At 50.3% G+C, this 25,235-nt stretch overlaps 1 protein-coding gene across 1 annotated transcript; it reads left to right on the forward strand.

Annotated features, from left to right (window-relative positions):
• Nucleotides 1-76: 76 nt before the first annotated feature.
• LOC142585176 (uncharacterized) lies at nt 77-25,235 on the forward strand. The gene is made up of 5 exons (XM_075695717.1): nt 77-329; nt 9,903-9,934; nt 11,115-11,146; nt 21,224-22,984; nt 23,474-25,235. Exons 2-5 carry the CDS (start codon nt 9,904-9,906, stop codon nt 24,731-24,733), a joined length of 3,084 nt encoding a protein of 1,027 aa, XP_075551832.1. The 5' UTR covers nt 77-329; nt 9,903; the 3' UTR covers nt 24,734-25,235.

Here is a 25,235-nt window from a genome sequence, read left to right on the forward strand (position 1 = left end):
GCGCCGCCGTTCCGTCGCCGCCGGGGTCACGTGGTCGGGAGGATGGCTTCCTGTATATAAGGTCCCAGCGGTGCCCTCTCTGAGGTGCATCTCCCTTCCTATCCCTCCCCGAGTGGAGTAGTGCTCCATCGGTCCACCGGTGCAACCTGCGGCCGCATCAGCAGCAGCGGGCTAACCTCCGCACAAGCACGTCTTCCGACGGCTGCTCGGTCCTCCGAGCAGCAGCAGCAACCTCGCGAAAGCGACAGTGTTGGTGGTGACCGCTACGCGTCGTCTCCGTCCCACGTTTGACTTCGGCGGCCCGGAAGAACCAGGCGCGCAGGCCACAGGTAAGACGAAGCTTGGCTCCGGAGACCTGTGCAAACAACGCCCCGCGGCTGTTTGGTAGAGAGTCGACGGCTCTGCCCCGTGCCTTCCCTCACGTTAGTGCTGCTTCCCATGCTTCTTCGCCGCCTACTCCCGCCCCCGACGGCTACCACCACCGCCCGGCGCCGCCCTCTGCGATGCTCTCCGCTTTGTGTTCCGTGGATATACGTCGATGCCGATCCGCCGCTTCCGTGTAGCATCCTCCGCCCCGTTCGTCTTTCCGTTCTACCTGCGCCGGAACCATCGCAGTTTTCGGCTTCTCATTCAGTTTCTTAAGTTACATTGTTGTAATCGTGGACGAAATTTTAGGCGCGCCAGATTATACACTGCTGTGCTCTATATTCAAATCAATTACATTTTATTCTAGTCATACAGCGCGAAACTGGAGAATAGAGTATCTAAGCGTGCACATAGTTGTCCCGCAGAACAAATGCCGCTGCCAAACGCTCCGGGAACCTTTTTCATTCTAGAGCTATGCAGTGAAGCTAACCTACTTTGTCACGCAGACGTCTTTGGAAGCCCTCTACGCACAAATTGAACGGCGTGTATAATAGAAGTGTAGGTCAAACACAGAGAACTAGACTCGAAATTCACCTGGGGAAAAGTGAGGTTGATGTGCTCTCGCTCCATCACTCTGCTCTATAACAACGGCCGCACGTGTTTTGAGCCGAATTCGGGCCACCGGCAAAATATCACGCTCTGCAAGATGTGCAAGGTAAATCGTGTGCTGTGCTCAGTCAAGGCGACAGTGTATGATTTGACGACATGATTGCTGCAGCTGGTTAGGCTCTAGGTAGACAGATACGTATCTGGAAACTGTGATAACTGAAAACATTTAGGAAGCAGTTCGTTTCTGCTCATTATCTTTAACTGTGAAAGAAAATTTGGAAATGTGCGAGTGTTGTAGTGCACAGTGAACGTTCGTTCATACGCTGAATTTCAAAGATTGCGAGTTATCCAGTTAGTGATGATGTGATACAGCTTTGTTGGGGGAGGCATTTATAAGGCGTGTAGAAAGATGCCATGGTCATCGGAAAGTTGAAATAAGCAAAGGAAACGAATTTATGTCCAGCTGTAAACTGCATTGCACGCGGACAAGTTGTAGCTGCTAACTGCAAATATAGTATGATGATAATGATGATGTTGAATTTCATGTTTTATGGCTCAAGAGCCAAGTATGACCAAAGAGCGTCAGGCTGCAAGGATATGCTTTATGTTTGAAGAGAGAGAGAACAAGGACAGGAAAGGCAGGGAAGTCAACCAGACGAGCACCCGGTTTGCTACCCTACACTTGGGGTTCCTTGGATAATATGCTTAAAGAACTTAGCAGAACAGTTAAGAGGACATGTGGGACATGCACATCAAGTGCTAAATATAAGCCGGATATAAGTGTGTAAGAACACAAGGTTATAAGAATAACAATCAAATCCGTGCTAATAAACAAATGTAGTTCAACTAGAAATAATTAGTCAAAGCTAGGAGCAAGCAAAGTTTATCAGATAAGAGACGAAACAATTAAACAGCAACGAAGCAACCTTAAGTCTGCTTTCGCACCAACGAATAGGCCAGTAGGTTGATAAGTGTGTATTGCAACAGCAGCAGTATAGCAGTAGTCGCGCGCACATATCCAGCCTTCTTTTTTTTTTTTTATTCTGCCGCGAATTATAAAAACTCGGCGCGCTATTTTATGCAGCCTCCCTCGAGCACACCGCTTGAGCGCGTATCAAGGCACCTTTGAATCCATCACGCGTGGTAGCGGCCCACGCTTCTGCCACGTGGTCACCGGAGCGTGGATGCGCTCCGCCCAAGCTAGCGCTTTTGTGGGCGCATCTTGCGACGCGTTCTCGAAGCGTCGATGTCGAGGCTCGACCTTCGAAATAATCCCGAGACGCATCCGGCTTTCGAGCGAGCGTGTGTTTTTCGCAAACGAGAGCACTTCTTTTAGCGAATGAGTGGTGTGATAGGTTCCCAAATATAGATATGCATCCTTGCGCAAGCTTTCCACACATCGGATGCGCACTGGTACGCGACACGTTGCACACGCGGACTGTCGTGTTCTGTCGCCATGTATGCATGCATTAAGATGTCGGCAAGAATTAATCACTCGGGTAGTGAAGAAAAAACCCGAGAGTCTCGAGTGGGGAGGAAATGTGCTGAGCATACTTTATTTTATTTTTTTTGTGGGGGAGGGGGGAGGATGGGGAGAAGTTAAGCAGCATTTAAAAGAGAAATTAGTGCGAGGCTTTGATGAGGGAGGGAGTAGTCAAAATGAACGCTTTTCACTGGTGCGGGCGAGCGACATGAATTTTCATTCAAGCCCATCTCGTGAAGGCGGTGGGCTTTTCCGCCGTGCACGAGTGTTGCGGAAATGCCGCTACTCCGGAATCACGGAGCGGCATGGCTGCACAGAGGGAGAACTAGGAAACTTCCTTTTTTTACCGTTACGCAAACGGCACTTGTTATCTCTTTTCGTTTCTACTGCTTGTAAAAAAAGTGGCGGACACCACTGTAAGGTGACGAAAGCTTTCTTGTTTTCATTTCAGTTCTTTTTTTCTTTTTTTTATATCACCAATGGTGATAACGTAGTTGAATCAATTAACAGTGCACGTAACAATGAAGTGTCAAAGTTTCTAGATTGAGATTTCACAGAGGCCACTCAAATATCTCCGTAGACGTTAACAGGACTTGCTTTCCTAGCAGCTTCTCTCCTTCTGTTAACAATTGTCATTCTTATTTCACGACACTAAGTAAAGGTACCTTTGAATACATCATCACTGTGATGACTGCAAGCTCGCCTCGCGCTATGTTAGAATGTGCGGACATCTGATTACGCCTCATCAGCAAATGCTCCAACATTAGACAGCACAGGATTGGACTGACGACTTTTCACTACCACGCGTGTGTCAGCCCACATATACGATGCTCTTTGCGCATAAATGTCTTGAAAATGAGAGAACAAAATTTGTAAAAAATTAATGAGAAGTTTACCTAAACCTATCCCATTTATTTAAATATGAAATGCAGAAATATTCTTATTTCGAGGCCAGCCAGCCGAGTTGAAAGAAATCTGTTTAATTGAATATCTTTAAATACCGTTGCATCTGTTGAGTTGTACCTGCTGGCCGCAAAATTATACTTGTATACTTGTACACGTAACATTGAAAAATTACTGGAAGTCGAAATTAAAAAAAGAACTGAAGGGTAAAGTCCGCAACTCAGTAACTTCGCAGAAAGAAAGCACGTAACACTATTTGTAAATTGTCACCGCGATAACTTCTAAAGCAGACAAAGCTGACATACTCTACACTTCTCCGCAACCTACAAATAATTTGTGACTAAAATTTCGAGAAAGCTTAAGTGCACAACGTAATAATTTTAGGTTATCTAACTTAATGTATAACACAATTGTCTGCATTAAACAGTTCACAAGTTGATTTGTATAGAATTTTGATATCGGTTATTGGCGTGTAATTACGAAATTTTACACTTCGTGTTTAATTTTTTTTTACAATTTCCTAGCATATTTTTCAAAAACTTGAGAACCCGAATAGTAAATGAGTCCGCAAAGGTACTAGAATTTGGCTTCTTTCTTTAAACTCAACAAACTTTCTTGTAATCACTTCCTGCAGCGATTGCCTAACGAAGGTATTTAGGCGTTTCAAATTCGGAAATCACTGTTCAGCCCGAGTTAAAGCATCGCAACGTGCAATCAAAGGATTGGGCTCTACCCAAAATCTTTCATCGGAGATGATTAATTACAGTCAAAGTCAAAGGTCCCAACAGTCTTCGCAGACGGAGAGAAGGATGGCAGATTGGGCCATGAATCAAGGTACATGATGGGGACGACGGACAAACAAGTGCGCTCATGCATCGGACATTTATTGCGCCATTGTCATCGATTTCAGTCGGAAAGACAAACATTATCTATCGCATTGCGACGACTGGACGATCGGCCGTTGTCTGTGCAGGTGTTACTTGAAGACCATTCCCATGGCTCGCCAGCCCACAAAGCTACGAGCGCACTTTTGTCTTTCTAGAGGCCGACTGGCCCATGTGGACGTCTTTGACTCGCTCAGGCCCTCCGCGTGCGTGCGCCAGCTCACCGCGGCGTTCCTCCCCATCCCCTCCCTCTCTCTCTATCTTATCTTTCTATTCCATCTTTCCCCTCCCCCACAGTAGGGTAGCCAACCAGGCGCATTTCTGGCCAACATCCCTGCCTTCTCTCTTTATCTCTCCTCCTCCTCCTCCTCCTCCTCATCCTCCTCCTCCTCCTCCTCCATGCTTGAATGTCCCCATTTCGTCTCACGTTTCCCCCTCAAAACATTGGCAAGAAAATATCTTACTTTGCTCTCAGAAACGACGCCAACAGCAGCAGCCTTTCGCACGAGACTTCAGCGCATCTGGTTGCTGGAGAAGGCGAACAATTTAAACAGTCTCTTTGCTAAGTCACGCCAAATTACCGCAATGGACCATCGGTTTTCTGCTTTAAAAAAAAGGAAACAGAAACGGAAAGAATCGTACGTGTCAGAAGCAGGTTAAATATACCGGTACATACGGCTCAGCGTATCGAACGTCACCAATCCATCAATCTGTGTACATGCTTTCGTCTCTATCCTTGAATGTTTTCCTGGAACGCTTTCAGTTGCATCGGGAGAAACCTTGAACGCTTCAATGTGCGAAACAACAACAACAAAAATAGATAGAAAGCGTGATAGCAGGCGCGGTATAAACGACACCCATACCTTAGGAGACCCACAAAAGTGTCGCAGCGAGCCGCCGCATTGAACTTCCTTTAGTGCCGCAACCTTTAATCAAACTGTCCCAGATGCTCCGTTTCGCGTAACAAGCGCGCTTATACGACTCGCCACCTCTCCAGCGACCCCGCTCAATTTTACCTCTATAACCGGCGTTGTGAGCCACCGTGCAACCTGCGGTCACGCCCCGATCCATCTCAGGTTCAAACAGGAAAGATGTCGGCCACTTAACGTTGAGTACTTGGATATCCGACGCACTCTTTCCCCAACCGCGACCGTTCCGCGCGGCGATGACTCCTTTCGCTTACCACCTCGCTGTCGAAACGCAAGAAACGAGAGAAAGAATCCGCAAGACGAGGGTGTATAACAGGAAGAACACGTAGTTGAATGAATGAAATGGGAAAAGAAAAAGAAAGAGAGAGAGAAGGAAGACGAAGCCTTCGTCCTTCGTGATGATTTACCCAAAAAAAAGGGTGACCCAGTGTTCCTTTAACCGGTGTACTAAGCCGGAGAGGAAACAGCCAAACTCCTTGTCAGCCACTCGCGAGGGTCCCTGAGAGTTTATGTACACTGCCGGCGCCCCAATCTGCCCGCAGCCCACCGCCTTAGCTGCGGCAGCAACAGCAGCAACAGCGGCAGTGGCAATAGACGCCGGCGGCGCGCGAGTCCAAAGGTGAAAGGCCTTCATCGCCGAGCCATCTACGCTGACACCTCGTTTGGAGGCGCGTATCTATCCGTACACGCGGCAACAGTCTGCGCCAACCGCCGCCGCTTCCCGCTTTGGGACCTAGCCTATTTCGGAACCGGTGCCGACGACGAAGACGCTCCTGGCCGCCACGCGCTCTCGTTACAATGGCGGCAAGGTTTGAGTGACGTCTCGGGGGCGCATTAGAAAACAATGCAGTGGCGTCGCGGGGGGAATGCAGGCGATGACTGACGACTGCCATCCTCTTTTAGCGTCGTCTGCTGCTGTTGCTGCGGCGTCGTCTGCATGCAAGCTGTCGCATAAATGTGCATTATTGAGCACCACCTTGGCTCGCTTCATAAGAGCGCCGGACGAGCACTTGCATGACACTACAGGCGCGACATTTGCGAACCCGAAAGATTGCGGATCTGCGCGAAGCTTCCTGCTGCCACCAATAGCTTACCGCTACCGCTTTCTCTCACAAAAGTCAACAAAAGAAAAAGGAAATGAGAAAGCGACAGTAAGCATATTGATATTGATATTAGAGAGGTGCCATCAGCTACTTACGCCAGGATTAGAACTTACTTCCGCTTAGAAAAGCGAACGATTAGTTGGACCACATTCGGAACAGACAGGGCGCCCTGATGGACACTTAGAAGGACCCTAAAGAGTAACTCGAAAGCTGTTTACACGAGTGAAGTTTTCTTTTGATTCCGTATTTTAATTTCTTTGCCGGGAGAACGTTGACCACAAGCGCAGGAAGTGGGGGCCACGCTTGCCTCTTTTGAATTTCGAGCCAAATTCGCAGTGTCCGTGTGTCAGTGTGAAGTCGCGGATGTAATTTCAATTTCCCACATTTTTTTTTAGTTCTGGCGCTGCAAAATGTTATACAAACTTGGTAGGTGGACACCTTGGTTCATTTAGAATGTGGTATAACCCTTATTTGGCGGTAAACGATCAGACGAAACCCAGTAGACGGTGTCAATTCAGGACGTCAAGGGTCTCCGGTTCAGGAACTTCAAGGCATCAGTCTCTCGTTTTTGTAGCCTTCTCTGGCTTACCAAGAGAGAGAGAGAATGAAGAAGAAAAGCAGGGAGGTTAACCAGATATGAGTCTCCGGTTTGCTACCCTACACTGGGGATAGGGGATAGGGGTTAGAAAGAAGACAGAGAGGAAAACGCTAAAAGAAAGGGAGAAAAAAACACGCACACATGGAGACAGACACACAAAAGGCGTTCCAGTTAAAGTCGCTCACACAGGTCGGTAGATCGCAGAAAGCGCAATAGCGCTTGTACGGCCTTCTTCTGTGACGTTAGGTCCTTTCGATGTTGTAGAGTTCTTTTTTCGGATAGCGGTTGGTCGTCCAGTTGGTCAAGTTCGTGGCGGAGGCATGCCCTCTGTGGACTGTACTGCGGGCAGGCGCACAAAATATGGCCTCTTGCTGAAGCGCAATTTACTAATGGATCTTAACTTGAGATTAATCTTTGTGTCCCTTTAACTGACATAAGAACCTGCCATGGTTGCTCAGTGGCTATGGTGTTGGAGCTGCTGAGCGCGAAGTCGCGTGATCGAATCCCGGCCACGGTGGCCACATTCTGATGGAGGCAAAATGCCAAAACACCTCTTGCGAAAGAACAGTGCGCTCTGTGGTGAGGAAACAAACCAGAAATGCGGAGGATGACACCACTCAGAACGCTTCTTCTCCGGGTGGCGGTATTGGGCTTCACTGACAGTGAGCGATGACTCTTCTCTCAACGACTCACGGCTACAGGGGCTCTCGCAGGTTGCTCGCACTTTTCGCGCACGTGATCGCAACATTATTGCGTTGATTGGTAGCCCAGCGCTGTATACCTCGGTCACACCAGGCACGCCACGTATCGTTAATGCCGACGAGCACGTTGTCAGCTGGACCATCGTTCACCCGCATTTCGCCTCAGCAGCTATTTACCTGCAGTACGCAATGATGTGCGACCGGCATCTGGACCGATCAAAAAAGAGATCGCCTTCCAACTCCGCATCACAGACACCCGTCGCTTTTATAGAACGAATCTTCTTGTGACGGAATGGTGGAATACAATCTCTCTCCTGTGTGACGACATTACTCATGGTTCATGTGTCTGCGGCGTTTTTTTACAAGCCAGGAGGACTATTTCTATCGTAGTAAATTTTTATGCACAAATTGCATAACCTTAGTCAGGTCCCTGGGCACCCATCCCAGGGAATTTAGACCTCGAGAGACTTACAAATAATTGTTTTATGTTCATAATTGAAAAAGCAAATCCACATTGTTTCATTTTGGGCCTGAAAAGTAGTGAAATACGTCGACGACATTGAACTGCATTTGCCGCTCCAGTCCCGCACATTCACGGTCGTTCATGGGGATTTACTCTTCATTCCTTGCGTTCTCTATGGCCAACTGCCCTTTCCAACGAGGCGGAAGGGTCTCCTTCAAATTTAGGTCGTCGTCTGGTTCTTTTTTTTTAACCTCGTGCGGTGCTACGAGCGGTAAAAATAGACCGCGCTGCACCATCAGAGACGACCATTAAGACCCAATAGATCACTCGGTGCTTAGATACACCTTGCATGGAGTAGCAAATAGACTGATGACTTACGCTGAGTGGCTCCTCCGAAAGGCCACCCTTTCGCATTCTCGCATTTCGTTCCATGCGAGTCGGCATTTCCCCGAGGGTTCGATTCCCGACTTGTTCATCGTTTGCAGCAGAACACGATCCGTGCATGCATACGGGATCGTCAGAGAACAGACAGAGAAAAACGCAAACGAGGGCGAGCGAAGACGACAAAAAATAAAAGCGAGGACGAAGTGGTGCCTATATTCAGAACTTCCCGCTCGGCGTTTCTCTATGCGTGTTTAAAGAGACAGATTCAGAGGCACTGAGAAGCCGAAGCGTCGTACGGACTCAAAGAGTAGAAGTACACTTCGGATCGATCAGCTATCTCGTGCCGCGTACATTATTTAGTCATCTTGTTCCCTGAGTGCCCTTCTCTGTGTTTACTTCGCGTCCTTCTTCACGTGCATATTTCTTCATTCACCTCCACGCCAGTTGGCTTCCAACGTCATTTATTCCTCTTGACTTATTTTCTGTGCAGTGGTAAAGCCTCTAGTTCCCTTGTGATGATATGTTATCTCTGCCTGTTACTTTGCCGCTTACAATAACGCGTTTAACGAATGGGTTTTACGTGCCAGAGCTGACATTCTTACTGGCGCCAGGATGTAGCGCTGCTGATAGTAAAGTTCGGTGACCTACTGAGCAATCCTGCTACACCGAGCCATTGGTGACGTTCTAGCAAGGCGTGCTAAGCATCGCCACTCGCTTAACGGACAAGTGTCACTATACTAAACTTCAGGAGGAGGTGACTACTCCTCTTAGATAAAACTACGGTGTCCTTGAGGGAAGAGCTGGTCTGCGAATTGGAGTGAAAACTTCACCTTCTACTTCGTTTGGTGTCTTTCAATATTTCTCGCCTTTTCGTTCTAGTCATATGCAACCTACTCACGTCACACTTAACGCTGTAGCATGTTTATAGCCCCGGGAATGTAAAATTTAGACGCTGTAGTCGAGCAACAGCCGGAATTCACTTGCAAGGCTAGATACGTGTGTATATGGCATCCTCCTACCCTCAACTTCGTCTTCTTCTTCTTAGGTTCGAAAAATCGCGTGGGGTTTCTTAACCCCCTCCGAAATTTCGGTAGAGAAGGGACTGTGATTCTTGCAGTTCGACTGCCGCCAGCACCGATTGGCGCCGAACCGCGACATTGTTTCTCACCGGAAGAACGGTGTGGCTGTAGTGAGAGAGCAGTGGGCAAACGTTGTTAACAGGTCGTTAAAAACGGCACACTGCGTTTGTGGTAATCAATGCGCGTAATGCGTAGTCCCGTCATTTGCCACGAATAACTGTGTCGCAATAAGCACGCGTCGCTATGAGACACAAGTGCTAATAAACATTTTGTGTGGGGACAGGTTCACTGTACGAAAGCCATCAGTTACTAGGCGCTGGCGCCTCAATAATAAGTGTAGGTGCAATTGTTTTAGAACTGTTCTCCTCTCTAATTTGCCTTCTTTCTCTCTTTATTTCAGGATGAGTCCTTTGCTAGTCCTCTTCGTAATCGGTACGTATATTATCAGCATCTAGAAAAGAAAGGCATTTGCAATGAGAAATGAGTTGATCTCGCTCATGCCTATACGCGTCCATTACTGGCGCTGTTTCTTTAGAATTATATAGGCAAACTACTTCGCAATTTTGTTGTAAAAATTGTTTGACTCTCCACTTTCTTGCTAACGTTCGGGCAAGTGGTAATCAGGCACGAAACATGAGGCCAGAACAGACATATTAAAACTCTAAACAATGTTATTATATGGACCAGATGGTATAGGACTCTCAAATATGTTGCTACATCATGACGCTCTTTGGCCATACCTGGCCCTTGCGCCATAAAACGCGACCAAAAAAAAAAGCGTTGCTACCGAAATAATGGAACACAAGCAAAAAAAAAAAGATATGTGACAATTGCTGGACTACAACAACGATCCAATGTTCAACTCCAGCTTATGCCGTGCCTGTGTTTGTTCCCACTCCTTGAGTACCGCCAATTTCACTGGTAACGTGTTTTGCAGCTACGGGAACTCATAGTACTTAGGTAGGAGACTGCGCCGCTGGCGTTAGCGCGGTGGTGTTTATGCAGTGTATATGCCTAGACCGCTACAACCTGATAAAAATATGCCAGCATTAGTCCCATCTGGACGCCACTGGGAGGTGCAGCACGCATATGCGGCACTACTGACTTAGGAGGCCAGAACTGTCCAGAGTCAAACACCGTAACGCCCCTGTAAAGGAATGCTAACTTGAACCGTTTGGTACATGTGGAAGTTAGAGTGACAGCACAAGAGACCGGACGAGTAGAGGGATCAGTGCTTCGTCCGTTTTCTTCTATTCTTCCAGTCTCTTGCAATGTTACTGTAGCCTTGTCTCCACCCTGGAGCATGTACCAGACCAGACACGTTCTGGCAGCTAGCTCGCCTTCAAGGTGTTGAATAACACACATCGTTGAAAGCTTTGTGGTGAACGCGGCAGTACTCCTAGGTAGGAGAAACTCTAAAAGGAAGTCGCGCGGAACCTCGCTTTTGGCTACACAATACGCTGTCGAAGGAAAACCTTCTTGACGTTTTCGGGTGTGTGCGCCAAACCTCTTGGCTAAGCGTGTTGCGCTAATCCTCCACAGATGGCTTTCCTTTAGGCCCCTTCGCTCATATATTATTTTTACACGTTTCCTTTTATTTTCTCCTTTTCAGAAGCTGCGTTGCTCGCCGGCAGCACTGCAAGGGTGAGTGGATTTGCTCCGCAAAACTGTCGTAGCCGACAATCTATGCGAGCACTGCTCGCAGAAACTGCTAAGAATAACCCAGCAGGCACACCAAGACAGAGCCGCACACTGTCACTTTCAAGACACGGGTTTCCTCCTAACAAAGAGCAGAGCTAGTGCATCTCATTGGCAACGTTGCGCTAAGCAGACCAATTATACCACAAGTTTCTGCACAAATGTTACGGAGTCGGCAAAGATTTTCTGTTAATTTTTAACTATTTCTCTAGACATACATCGTTGGAATGCTCTGTACAGCTCGTGCGGATCTAGAAATATCTGTCTAGGGCAATGTATTGAATTCTTGTAATCCTTTTTCTTGCTGTTCATTTTTGTTCATCTGTACATCGCACTGCCCACTCCTGCAGCCCAAGGCCTAAGAATAATGTCCGCAGTATCCCGTAAACAAATAAATAATTAAATAAATAAAGCTAACGAAAACACACTGAATAGCTGCATTATATGCACAAAACGGTAGTACTTTGTCTGTGAGTTTTCTTTTTCCTTCACAATTGGGATTGAATTTCGATAAAGGACGTTGAACAAAGCATTCGTGGAGAGCGTGTTTCAAGTTACTGAGGTGGTTGAACAACAATATTACCGAAGTTACCGCCGTGACATGCATGCTTGGGACAAGTGGGCCGGCCCAGTGCAGCAGAAATAGAATAAAAAAAACCTGAGGATACTTGTTAGCTTTTTTTAGCAGCAGACATTTCAAGCGTCTTAAACAGTTAACAGTTACAAAAATTCCAAATAGCAGGCGAAAGCACGCCGGCTTTGTGAAGTGCCTACTCCGGCGAAGTGTTAGACGGAAGAACTGTACTGCAAAGGATCCGCATAGTTAGGGGCACTTGTACGGATTATTAGTTTCCTCACGGCTTCCTCGACTTGGCTTATAGTTACGAAGGCCCGCTACCACACCGCAGCGGAACTTCTTTATACCTCTTCGAAGCGTTGGAAGAACGATGAAGGGGCAAAATTATCGAGCGCCGACACTTTTGTCTCTTCACCAAAGAAAATAAAAGAGAGAAAGAAGAAAAACGCGACGACGAGCGAACAGCTTCCGCGCTATAAGGAGAAAACGAGCAGCCAAGCGGCCCGCGTTGTTCCCATGACCGACGCTGTTATCACGTTGATCCCACGTTCGCGGCGCGTTCGCGCATACCAAGTATACGCCGAAGCGCGCTTCTTTCACGCGGTCCCGCGCTGCGACAGAGTGCATGCCTCTCCATTCAGAGGCGACGGCGAGCGTATACAGACACTTTCGCCGACTTCCTTTTTTTTTTTTTTTTTTTTCTTCCGAGATTGAGCGGCTCAATTTGTCAGTCGCCGCTTCCCGGCATGCGCGAAACGGGAGCGTCGCGGTGTTCCTGAGACGGGGCGCTTTTCGCGAAGAGGCGGAGTGGGGACGCGCGCTTTTAATGAAGCAACTCGGCGCTATAACCATTGTAATCCCGGCTGTACTCACATCCGTCACCTGTTCAGAGAGCGAGCGCGAGCGAGCCGAAAGAAAGAGAGCTGCTGGGTATACCCGAGAGAGGATCGGGAAGGCTCTGCAGTGTCAGAGGTCGAGCGACGTGACACTTTTGGCCGCGTTGTAACCACGTCCGCCAACGGCGGCACGCAGGCACGGCAGATTCACCGAGCGGCTCCGCTTCTCCAAATATAGTGGATGGTGCGCGCGCATTACCGGTGCCTTACCGAGCGCCGCCGTAAAAAAAGGCGCGCTTCTAAAAGTCGCGAGACGCGTAGCTAGCTGCGCGCGCTCTCACGCGCGCTCCCGCGCGGGCCTGTTGCGGTCGCGCTTCTGCTCGACGAGCGGAGGTCAATCCCGCCGGTCAAGATGCAAAAAAGAAACAAGCCGCCGCCGCCGCCGCCGCCGCGTGGCTTCGTCGGGTGGAAGTAAAGCGCGCGGCGCTATGTTTGGAACCGGCTTCTGCTTCTTCCCTTCGTCCCCCCCTCTCGAAACGTCGACCTGTCCTCCTCTCTAAAAGCCTCCTCGACATTCATTCATGGTCAGGTCTAGTTTCCGCGCGCGTGCGAGCTACTCTGCAAGAAGTGGCGGTCGCTGATCGTACCTTGCCTGCGTCTGTCGGATTAATTGCGCGCAGCGTCTGGGAAGCCAATGCTGAACAGTCGTATAATAATAATAATACGTATAATAATGGAGCGGAAAAGCAAAAAAGAAAGAGTACTTTGATTTAGTTGTACCCTAACACAGACCTCAGCTATGGCGTCACTCGAAGGCCTCCATAGGTTTTGGACAATAAATCCCATCAGTCTGTATCATCATCATCAGCTACATTTATGCCCACTGCAGGACGAAGGACTCTTCTAGCGATCTCCAGTTACCTTTGTCCTGCGTCAGATGACTCCATCCTATGCCTGAAACTTTCCTGATCATATTCCATTCTCGAGTGTGTTTTCCTTATCTAGGCCCACATTATGTTCCTCCAATGAAGCACAGGTTATTTCACCTGCGCATTACGTCGCTTGCTTAGCTCCCATTTCTTTCTTTTGATCGCAACCAGAATATCAGCTACACCTTTCTTGCCATCTTCCCGTCTCTTAACGTTCCACCCATCATTTCTCGTTCCATTGCTCGTTCGCGGTCCTTATAGCTTCTTCAGCAGATCGTCTTTATAATAATATGTTTATTTAGTTCATTTCACCCTTTTAAATTGCGGTTGACGTCACTCGTGATGTTACCGGTGATGTTAATCACAATGTAACAGCATTTGCATTCGTAGCGCTGCGCAGTTTCGCATCCAACCCGCCCCACTTGCACCGCTACTCCCTCGTCTTACATGCTTTATATAGGCTTTCGCTGTCTTTCGTACTTCGTAGCATAGGAATCCTTCTCCCGCTCGGTGACCCAGCAAGGAAACACGGACTGTCCGGCAGAGCGTCCGTTGCGATGCAGACGTCGTGATCGGCGAAATCTGCATCGTTTCAAGGTGCACACGGCGCTGTTTAGGAGGCGGCCGATCGGGTCAGCCATATCTCCGTGTGTTGTCTTTCGCTCTCGACAGCCCGCCCGCCCGCCTTCCTTCCTTCCGCGTGCTCATGTTTAGTCGCTCGCCTTTTCTGTTTCGTTAGCTTCTCGGCCCGTCTTGTTGCCTCTTTTTTCTTCTTCTTTCCTCTTTGCTACCTTGTCCGCCTGTTTCGCCCATTGTTCGCCAAGAATAAGGCCACACGACGTACAGAGGAGATGCTGGCGTCGCGCCGTTGGCCCGGTCACCGTCTGCAGCAGCGACTATACAGAGGAGAACGCGGCTTTTCGACGTCTTCTTCAGTTCTTTTCTAAGCCGCACGCCACCCGACGTGTTTCTCCACTCCTTATGGCTGTTGAAGTCGACGTTGTTAAAGAGATGGACGTAGCCTTCTGAGCCATTTCGGCACGCGCTTTTACAACGTCCTTATTCGACCCCCTTCTGTGTCTCTCTTCGGAAAACGGTAACAAAATGACAGAGAACAACAACCGAGGGAAAGAAACGCGGAGGTTCGGCTTTTCTGACGACCGCCAGGAACGCCACTTCAGGGTATTTGCCGCGAAGTGTGCGTGTCTCTTTCGAAGACAGCTGCAGCCTCAACAAGCACTCTCAAGTCAACGGTCCCCGCTTCCCTCTCTCTCTCTCTCTCTTTCTGTCATCGTTATTTCATTACCTGCCTTTACTCTCGTTGTCGCGTGTCGTTTCTGGCTGTTCTCGACTGCGTGCCGCTTGCGTTCTTCAGCCTCTATTGGTGATGTCCACGAAACAACGCCTTTAGATTCTTTTTTCGTTTCCAGCTGTCTCTCCAGAGAACCGCGCCCTCGTCTTCAACGGAGTCTTTAACCTGAGTCGATAGAAAAGAGACGACGACAGGCCTATGACGTCATTCCCGGAAGCAAACGGTGGATTAAAAGAAGAAAAAGTAAAAAAAAAGAAAACGCGACGGTGTCCCGAACGCTCGAGTGCGAGTGGCCAAGAGCCTTCTTCCGTAATGCCCAGGCCTCGCTCGTATCGAACATAGGAAAAGCGGTCACGGTAATAGCGTAATGAAGTACGCAAACGTCGAGCGCGTAGCGGCCACAGAGGCCAGCGAGGGCATCGGCAATGCTTAGTCCTGAGCAGTGCGCTGAAGGAAGAAACAGCCATGGTTTCAGGTGAGGGTACGTTTGGGCATTGTGTCAGTTCGGTGAACGCTCCGCGTAGCTCCACTGCGAGACGGAAAAGAACGACAGCGTTGCTTTCGGGATACTTGCACTGGTGAGGAGGCGTTGGAGCGCAGTCGCGTTTATCGGTATTAAACGTCAGATGAACGAGGCTCAGGCGACGAGGCGTATATCACGTCATGCGACAATTTCTTAGCGTGTTCATGCCGCGAGCAAGATGCAGAAGAGAGAGAAAAATAGGGGGACAAAAGAAGTCGAGTTTGTAAACATTCTTGCGGCCACTCGCCGTGCTCTTGATAACCTTTCGAAAACAAGCATGGCCACGTTATTTTTACGACGCTGTCGATAGATTACACTGTGAAAACAGCGGGATAGCTGCTGATACACAGGGCAAGTTCTACACGCGCAGAGTTCCGTGAAACAGACAACGCGGTTCCAGTTTGCTACCAGATGGTCTCAAGACTATGCTACGGAATATATGCAGAGTCACATTACTGTCCTAGAAGCAACTAAAAAGGCAACAAAACTCTTGCCCACGCCAGAAATCTGGCATCACTCATTCGCACCGCGTTGTACTCCTAACTTAGTTTTCATTTCACCATCCACTTGGATACTTGGGCGAAATTCACGGACAGGTACCAGAGTTGAAACGGTTTCTTTTTTTTTTTTTTTGATCGAGCTCGTATTCGGGTATTCGAAAGTTCAATGTATAGCTCAAGGCTGATTGGTTGAACTCCGAAACTAATTTTTTTTTCGAACTCGGCTAGTGGGATAAACGCATTGTTTGTGTGTTGAACGTGGACGGTGACTCGGTGACGTAAGTTCGCTCACAGGAACATGATCGGTGGCAACGCATGGCCAGGAACGGATGGCCACAAACGGATGGTCAAATTGTCCTGCAACGTTGCACTCGACTGATGGTAAGGCCGCCACCCTTACCATTAGTCAGTGCTGCACAGAATTAAGGAGACGCCGCCGCGGAAAGCACCCCCGAGACGGAAACTTTAGTACCTTCGCTTTATCGAGCGTGTACAGAGCGTTTGGCAATGCGGCATTCCCGCCGCCGCTCTCGGTCCTATTGTGGCCACTGACCGCAGTGCTCGTAAAACTCGATTAGGAGCGAAAACGGTTCTCGCAGCCGAATTTATTTTCCTTGTCCAGTGGCGTTGTTTCCAGGGTTCGGGGACGTCGGTGAAAAGTACCGAGTTCAGCTCGCGTATTATTTTTGGTGAGCTCACCTTGGCACCTAATTTTCTCTTGTAAAGAAGCCCCCACGCTACACTGTCAAAAGCGAGAAAGCGAGGACGTGAACTTTGTACTAGCTGTTCCCATAGAGCAAGAAAAGGAACCAAAAGAGGGATAGTTAAAGGAATAAATTTTTCGAGTGCGAGCGTAGAGGAACGGCGCTTTACATGTCGACTCGTGTCCGCTGCTTTTTTCTTTGAATTTGCATGTGAGATGCTGCGCACGTGACGACACAGACGTTACATTAGAGAAACATTTACATCATCCATTGGTCCACAGTTGTAGATAAGCACATCATATCATGAGGCGCAGATTTTCTCAGTGCTATACTGGTTCGCCAACACCGCAGCCAGTGATGACGTCAGTGCAAGCAGGGTACATATTGTACAGCCTTATATCCCGAGATAAAACGGTGACAGTGTATAATAGACAGCAAACAAGAGTTCGTATTTTTGACTGAAACTAAGAGAAAATGGAAAAAGGGAGAGAAAATACAAAACGGCTTGGTCAGCATGTGTTTCCTGTAGTGAAGGAAAGTATTGCCTATTTAGTAACCAAACTCCTGCAATCGGAAGGAAAATACATGCGAGGGCGAGGCAATATTAGATGGAGTGATGAAATGATGCAGTCTACAAGTATAGTGTGGATTTGCTTGGAGCAAGTCACGGACAACTGCAGAGATTTGGGATACGCCTCTGCCCGACAGTGGAGGCAATCGTGTTGTAATGATGACGATGGTTGCTGTTCACAATCGAGGTTCCTAGTAATTCTTCCGATTCGACGCACTTCCCCCGAAAGTCGGCTAGCAACGTGCGATAGCTTTAGAAGAAAGTAGCACGCATGAAGTGCGTTCACAGGCATGTCCCTACTGCATTTATCAGTGAGAAGCTCTCACAGCAGTTCCCGTACAGTTATACCAAGAAAGAACTTCGCGATTTCGACTCCTGATCTCGCAGGGCGAGATAGAAACAGCATCACTGCCAGTCGTCTACCGACTAGGTGACATTTCTTTCATCAATGACTTAAGATTGTCGATTCGCGCAGGCAGGGCCAAATTCCGCGCTCACGGGAAGAAGCCCCTAGTCTGTTAGAGCCTTATTGCGAACATTGACCCGGGAGACAGCACGCAACAATTGTCATAATATTCTTACCTCAAGGCATTCCACGCTTGATTTTTCGGTGGCAGTATTTGGCGCGATGTCTTTTCACCGGTTCTCTCAATGGCTGCAAAAGAGCCAGCCATTGTCTTTGGCTTTCGAGGACACACCTGAGACAGCTGCTGTTAGTAAAAAAGCACGTTTCTTTTATTCTCTACCTCTCTCTCTTTCTGTGTCAGATTATCGAGAGCATTTCTTTTATCTAAATTCATCACTACCTTTTCGAGTTCCATCTTTCACGGGAAGAAAGGTCAAGATTTCGTGCAACTCCTCGTCTGATTTTGCTGTCGTTGCTGAGACTTGTCTTTGACCGGAGCCAAGACAGTCGATAGCAGATGGCTTGAACTGAGATTATTGACCGAGATAGCCGATGACAATGTCTGTTGGCAATGGCTTTCACAGAATGACCGTCATCATAGTAGCATAAGTGGCAGACTGACATTTAGTCCTCTCAACACTCTCATGTAGCAATGCGAATAGAAGCTTTTGAAGGTTGTATGCACACTCAGACAGAAAGCCAGAGCTGGCGTAGTGCGCGCAGAAGGCGTCGATTCCCTTGTACAGTGCGACTCTTTTCACCGAACCGATTCGTCCGGATTTCGATGCAGTCGTCGCAGCACTCGCGTGTCGTTTGGAAACCAACAATTCAAGCCGCGGTCGCACAGCTCATAAGAGACACCATGTATTGAAATCTCTCTCCTTTCGTAAGTTGGTCGTTTTCATCCACAGTCGAAAGGTTCAGATGTTGTAAAAGTTCTTGCACAGTCGAACGTAGATGTGTCGAAATGAAGGTGCGCTGACAGACACAGAATGCTCGACGTACTTTATTATTTGATTGTTGCGTTTTAGTGCTCAAAGGTATCGCTTCGAGCTACACGAAATCGCCGTAGTGCAGGCTTGTGGATTAATCTCGAAACCGTGGTGCCCGTTTAACGTGCACTTCAATGCAAGCGCTCTGGATTTCTTGCACTCAGGTCCCGCCAGAGTGCGGCCGCTGCAGCCCCGGGTTCGAACCCGCTACATCGTGGCACCGACGCCATAAGCACGAAGCAATTCAGTGGCATGGGTGGACGCTTAAATTCGAATCGACACGGCAGCACGCGTGAGGCACGTGTCGAGCGGATCGGCGTCGTGCCGTGGCATGCGTATCCGAGTCCGCTTTGTAATCGCCCGTTCAGTTTCATTCACTCGGGACGAATAACTGGAGACAGCGTGTAGCACCCTCCCGCCAGCCTCCCGACCCTTGCCGCGTGCAGGCGGTCGCGCAAACCAGCACAAGGCAAGGCTGGCCTTGTCAGGCGCAGTAACGAAGGCGCGCGGTTTGCTCTTGTTATATATACACGGCGTCGCGCCGCATATTCGACGCCCACTTCCCTGCACGAACGTTCGGAGTATCGGGTCGGATGGAGGACAATCGAGCTACTCCGTTTAATCTGTCTGTGACGCACGACGTCCGGCAGGCGGGCCGTGCTCACAAAGCCGCGCACCGGTATGCGTTATATATGCACGCTCGCTTGGTGACAGCGACATTGAGAAGCTCTTCGGCGTCAAATTTGTTCTTTCATTCTTCAATACCCGCTGCTCTTCAATGCGGAGCTACGACGGACACTGTGGTACCCGGATCTTTGTCAGCGGCAGAAGTGACAGTCTTTGTCTGTTCTGCATACTCGCTTACACGTTTGCAAGGTAAATAATTCGGCATTGTCTTGCGCTACGGAGCGCCCAAGAACGCCGTAGACAACCTGCGTGCTTCTTTGTGTAGGCCCTCATACCGCTATAGTATCTGTACATTCCAAGCACTATAACGTCACTTTATCTAACAAATCTAATGGCGTATAATATTTCGTTCGTTCACTTTATTGTGCCATATCTTTGTATGCCACCCTTGAGCTACCTAGAAAAAGAAAAGAAAGCTGTGACGCGGCGGATAAGCAATGTTTATGACATTTCTGCCACTACCTGTATACTTTTATTTTTATTAGCAGCAGCATGCGTCCTACGACATAAACTAAACTAGCATATACGGACCTGTATCGTGGTTAAAGCAAAAGACGCCACTGCAGAATACCATTCTCTAAGCGACAAAAGTCAGGAGGTCAACCTGGTGATATCCCATGCAGGCTATATACGCAGGGTGCGGGCGCGGTCCTACATTGGAGAGCGTTGATATCTTTTTAAAAGTGTGCGCCATAATACAGATTAATTCATAGAATGTCGAGCTCGAAGGATGCACTCACCAGTGATGAGGAAATCGCGGTACTTTCGCGTGTCTTCGAATGGTGTCACTGCGAACACTTCAAATGGATTAACTGAATTAGAAGGGCACGACTTTACAATCTGGCACTCAGTGTAGCATGACTATTACTGTATAGGTGCGGTTTCATCGTAGTGGTAAAGTCTACTGGTGTTATATTTTTTGTTGTTTTCGCGAGAGCCCCCCATCCCTTCGCTCTTTCTCTTCAGCTCTTATAATTTCCCTATTTTTGCAACATCACGCAACAGAAATGTTAGGCGACGAAAAAAAAAACATAATCCGATTATCTTACGGCATCGCATATGCAGGCATCAAAGACAGCTGAGACGCCTGAGACGTTTCTTTTCCGGATAACGCTTTTTGCGGGTTATGAAGCTTCCTCCAGATACGGATAGTAATAACCAATCTTCTCTGCGTCATCCGCCTCTTCGCGGGCAGTGAAAAAAAAAGAAGGAAACAGTGCGCCCATTTTTCTGACCACTCTGGACAGTCGCGCCTTTCCTGGGGGCTTTATTTACCTGCATCCGTAACCTGTGTCTTTCTAGAGAAAGGCTCAGGCAGAGACGAGCCGCTAGGCGCGAGCGCTGCAGAACGCGGCGATTTCGGTCACGCACGAAGTAAGAAGTCACGGCGACCTTTGAAGAGAAGCCGCTCATCCGTCGCTCGCGCCGGCGAGGGCTCGTGCCCGGCTGAAGGCGCAGTCTACCTACCCCCGCTTGCGCGTCGATATGCGAGTGCTGGGCGCCCGCTCTGCAAAGCGCATCCTACACGCTTTACTTCCTTCTTTGCTCAATCGCCGTGGCTAGCGAAATCTATTCCAGACCGCCGTCGACCGTCAGCTCGCTTATGCATTATTAATCGGTACGCGTGCCTTTCGGGGTCACGACAACGAAAAGATAAAAAACGAATACTTGATGCGGCGCGGTGCTTCTTTTTATGTGTTTCTTTTACTACATACAAAAGAAGTGCCGGTGAACGTCATTACACAGAGAATTAGCCCGAGCTCCCTCCCCCCACTCCCCACACAGAAAGAGAAGCTTCCGATCGGCATTCCATCAATGCTCAGACATTTGATTACCGAGGAAGTCCAGCAAGTAACAGTAGAGTGCATGCCTGACTGAATCGCGTTTTGCGGCTCGCTTCCGTAGGCCAGCCAACGCGCGAACTTTCTTGTCGCCGCTTCGCCTTTTACTGATGAGGCTTTCCTGCTCTTTCTTTTCGCTGTGCAGCGGCTGTCCGGCGGTTACGGCGGGGCTGACGAGCTCCTCAACCAAATTTCCGGCACGACCACGACGGCTCCAGGCGACTATGGCGACGCACGCGACTTCTCAGCCGGAGACCTACCGGCGCCCCATGACGGAGGCGGTGGCGCCTTCCCCAACGGTGGCGGCGGCGGTTACGGTCCTGGAAAGCACGCTGACTTCGGTGACACCACGGGTCCAGCGGGTGATGGCTTCGGACACACTCCCACCAACGGGCACACCGGACACGGCCTTGACATTAAGGCGCCTCACCACACTGGTGCACCACACCACACCGGCGCTCCTCACCTGACGGGCGGACCCCACCACATCGGAGGACCTCACGCCGGCGGACCTCATCACACTGGAGGTCCTCACGCTGGTGGGCTTCACCATACCGGAGGACCTTTCACCGATAGACCTCACCATACTGGCGGGCCTCACGCCGGTGGCCTTCACCATACCGGAGGACCCCTCACTGATGGACCTCACCATACTGGAGGGCCGCACCATGGTGGCCTTCACCATACCGGAGGACCACTCACCGATGGGCCTCACCATACTGAAGGCCCGCACGTCGGGGGTCTTCATCATACCGGAGGACCTTTCACCGATGGACCTCACCATACTGGAGGGCCTCACGCCGGTGGCCTTCACCATACCGGAGGACCACTCACCGATGGGCCTGACCACACTGGAGGGCCTCACGCTGGTGGCCTTCACCATACTGGTGGACCTCACACCGGAGGACCTCATTATACCGGAGCTCCTCACCACACTGGAGGAGTGACACACCACACCGGAGGACCCCTTCACGCTGGAGACCTTGTTCAGACGGGAGGTCCTCACCACACCGGTGGAACGGGCACTCCGCACCACACGGTCGGCCCTCATCATGGAACGGGAACGCACCTTGGTACTGGCCCGCACCACGTGACGCCCGGATCTTACGGACCCGGCGGAGGCGTCGACACGACAGGCACGACAGCGTATCCTGGCAGTGGTCACACTGGCCACGTTCCCACTACGATTGGTGGTGATCACCCGGGAGATCGCTTCGAGCCATTCAAGGCCACCGGGACCCCGTCCGGTCACGGACACCACGCCGGTCACGAAGCGCACCCCGGCCACGGCAGACATGCTCCCGCCTACGTGCCATCCGTGACGGGAGGAACTACGGGACCTTCTTTCGGTGGTGGCGCCGGACCTGATACGACTTTCGAACCCTTCAAAACGACTGGGCCCGGCTCGGAAGACTATCCAGGAGGACCAAGTGGACCTGCGGGTCCAGGCTTTGGTGGAGTTGGTGTCACGAGCGGGCCTGCCGACGCACCGACCCATGGAGGACCAGGCGTAACCCCATCCCACGGTTTCACAGGCCAGCCGCACACTGGCCATGCTGGCGGACAAGGTGGTGTGACTGGCGCACCTTTTGCGCCTACAGAAGCTCCCGACTTCGGCCTGCCGAAAATTTCGACACTTCCTCCTGCGGGGCCTAACGGACTCCCGAATGGCTTCCCGAACGGAGGTCCGCAAGCCGGTCAGCAACACGTTGGCGGCGGTCCGCATGACGATGGACAGTATCACGGAGACGACGGCCAAGACGGGCATGATGGTCAGCCCTGGCCAGCTATCAGAGGCACGCCCGGCCAAGACTACCCTGTCTACAGCTCAATTCCTCGTACAGAATTCAGCTGCAGAGACCAGCAGTACGCTGGGTACTATGGTGATATGGACGCACAGTGCCAAGTGAGTAAAATGTTCACTGCGAGATCATTTGACAGTAAATGTGACGCGCTTCCAGGATTGCATTATTGTTAGGCTATCGCTATAAGGGTATAATATCTACGTGATATCACTTTACTCTGCTTTTTAAAAAACGCACAGGACGGTGCCGGTATAGGAAGAAAAAGGTTGTAAAGGTCACAGAAAGTGGGCAAAATGTTATAAAAATAGAAAAACGCGTCACATCATCTCTATTTTGCTCTAGAGATGAGAAGCGCATATTTCAGCAAATATGTCTGATTCGTTGCAGGCGAACATGCGTGCTGGACATAAAAGCAGTCTGAAAAAGTGTATTACCCCAATTTATGGTTATGTCATTTTGAAAGATGAAAGGAACTCTAGCAAATTCGGCAATGTTAGGGTAGTCTCTGCCTGTCAGAATCAGTTATGCAATGTCAGGTGGCAATTTGTACAGTGACTACCGTGTCCGTATTGACGTCCGCGTGCTCGCAGGTCTTCCACATTTGCCAAGAAGACGGCCGACACGATGCGTTTCTGTGTCCCAATGGCACCGTGTTCAACCAGAGGTTCTTTGTGTGCGACTGGTGGTACAACTACGAGTGCGACGAGACGCCCTCGCTGTACCACCTCAACTCTCAGCTCTACGTTGCGCCAGAAGGCGCCGGCCCCGCCGGAGGTGCACCGGGAGGTGTTTATGGCGCGGCAGAACCACAGCAGCAAGGTCCTGGCGCGACGCCGGGACACCTAGGCCCGCCGACTACTGGCGAATACCCCGCGACTACCCCTACCGGCTCGTTCACCGGAGCTCCCGGTGCTCCTCACACCGGCCCTGCTCACCATGGTCCCGGACACGTCGGAGCGGTTCCTAACGGGCACGTCCCCAACGGTGGTTTTGGCGATCACACCGGACCTTCCCACGGTGGTCCCACTGACGGAGCACCCGGATACGGCACCACTGGTCACACTGGAGGTCCCACCCACGGAGGTCCCGGAGCGACGGATGTCACCCACGGAGGACCCGATCACACTGGTCCCACGCATCATGGCGGTCCTGGATTCGACGGACCAGCGACGCACACTGGCACCACGCACACGACGCATGGCGTTCCTGGATTCGGTGAGCCCGGCACGCACACCGGTCCGGCGCACACAACCCTCGGAGGTCCGGCTGGTCACGACGGTTCGGCTCACGGTGGTCCCACGCATGGCGGCCTCGGACACGGTGGACCCCACCACGGCGGACCACACTACGGAGGCACTGCGGGTCCAGACTTCACAGGACCTACAACTCACGGAGGCCCGCTGCATCACGGAGGAACAACGGGACCAGCAACTCACGGTGGGCCGACTCACGGAGGACCGCACCACGGTGGCACCACAGGTCCCGCTCACCACGGAGGACTAACGCACGGAGGACCAACGCACGGTGGTCCCGGTCCTGCTGATCTGACTGACACTGACGAAGACGACTACGGCGACGCTGGCAGGCCGGGATACGGCGGCGGCGGAGGAGGCCACCGAGGAGGCAAGCTCAGCGCAGGCTTCGGCACGACAGCGGCCGATTACGCAACGGGCGGAGACGACTTCATCAACGGAGGCGGCAGGCCGACCACCGGCGGCCCCGCACACCACGGCGGTCACACAGCCGCGCCAGAGCTACCGTCCCCACACCACAACGAAAACGGCGACAGCAACGGAAACGGAAATGGCGGTGGCCCGGACAGCGGTCAGCTCAAGTACCCCAGCTACTAAGACTAGCAACGCTCCAACTGTGGCTTCTCTTTCTGCATAGTAGCTTCCGTTTTCCTCCTCTTAGAATCGAGCGGATCTGTAAGATACCAATCCATGCGTGTTGTTGGGCCATATTCAGCGACTGCCAGTGACTGTGCGCGCGTGAGTGTGAGTGCTTCGGCGGAGGCGAGTTGTATTACACATCGTCTCCGGGAGTGGCTGTGTTCATCGCGACGAGAATGCGTGCAACATGTTTGTTAATTTGTTACGAAGTATATTATAGCAAAGAGGAATACATATTATATACATAATATATATGTGGGGTAGCCGGGCGTTCGTCGACCAGCTGGACGCCTGGGTTGGGTGGAGTTTCTCTCGCGGCCTTCTTCTCGTCTCTTTCTACCTTCCCGTCCGTTAGGCATCAGAGTTCTATAGAAATGCACAGTATTTTGTAATTTATCATTCTTGTCCTCTTTGCTTTAATATACGCATCAAGTTGAAATAAAACGATTGTTTTGTTATA

Source organism: Dermacentor variabilis, chromosome 6 (genome assembly GCF_050947875.1).
Source record: "Dermacentor variabilis isolate Ectoservices chromosome 6, ASM5094787v1, whole genome shotgun sequence".
NCBI lineage: Eukaryota > Metazoa > Arthropoda > Arachnida > Ixodida > Ixodidae > Dermacentor > Dermacentor variabilis.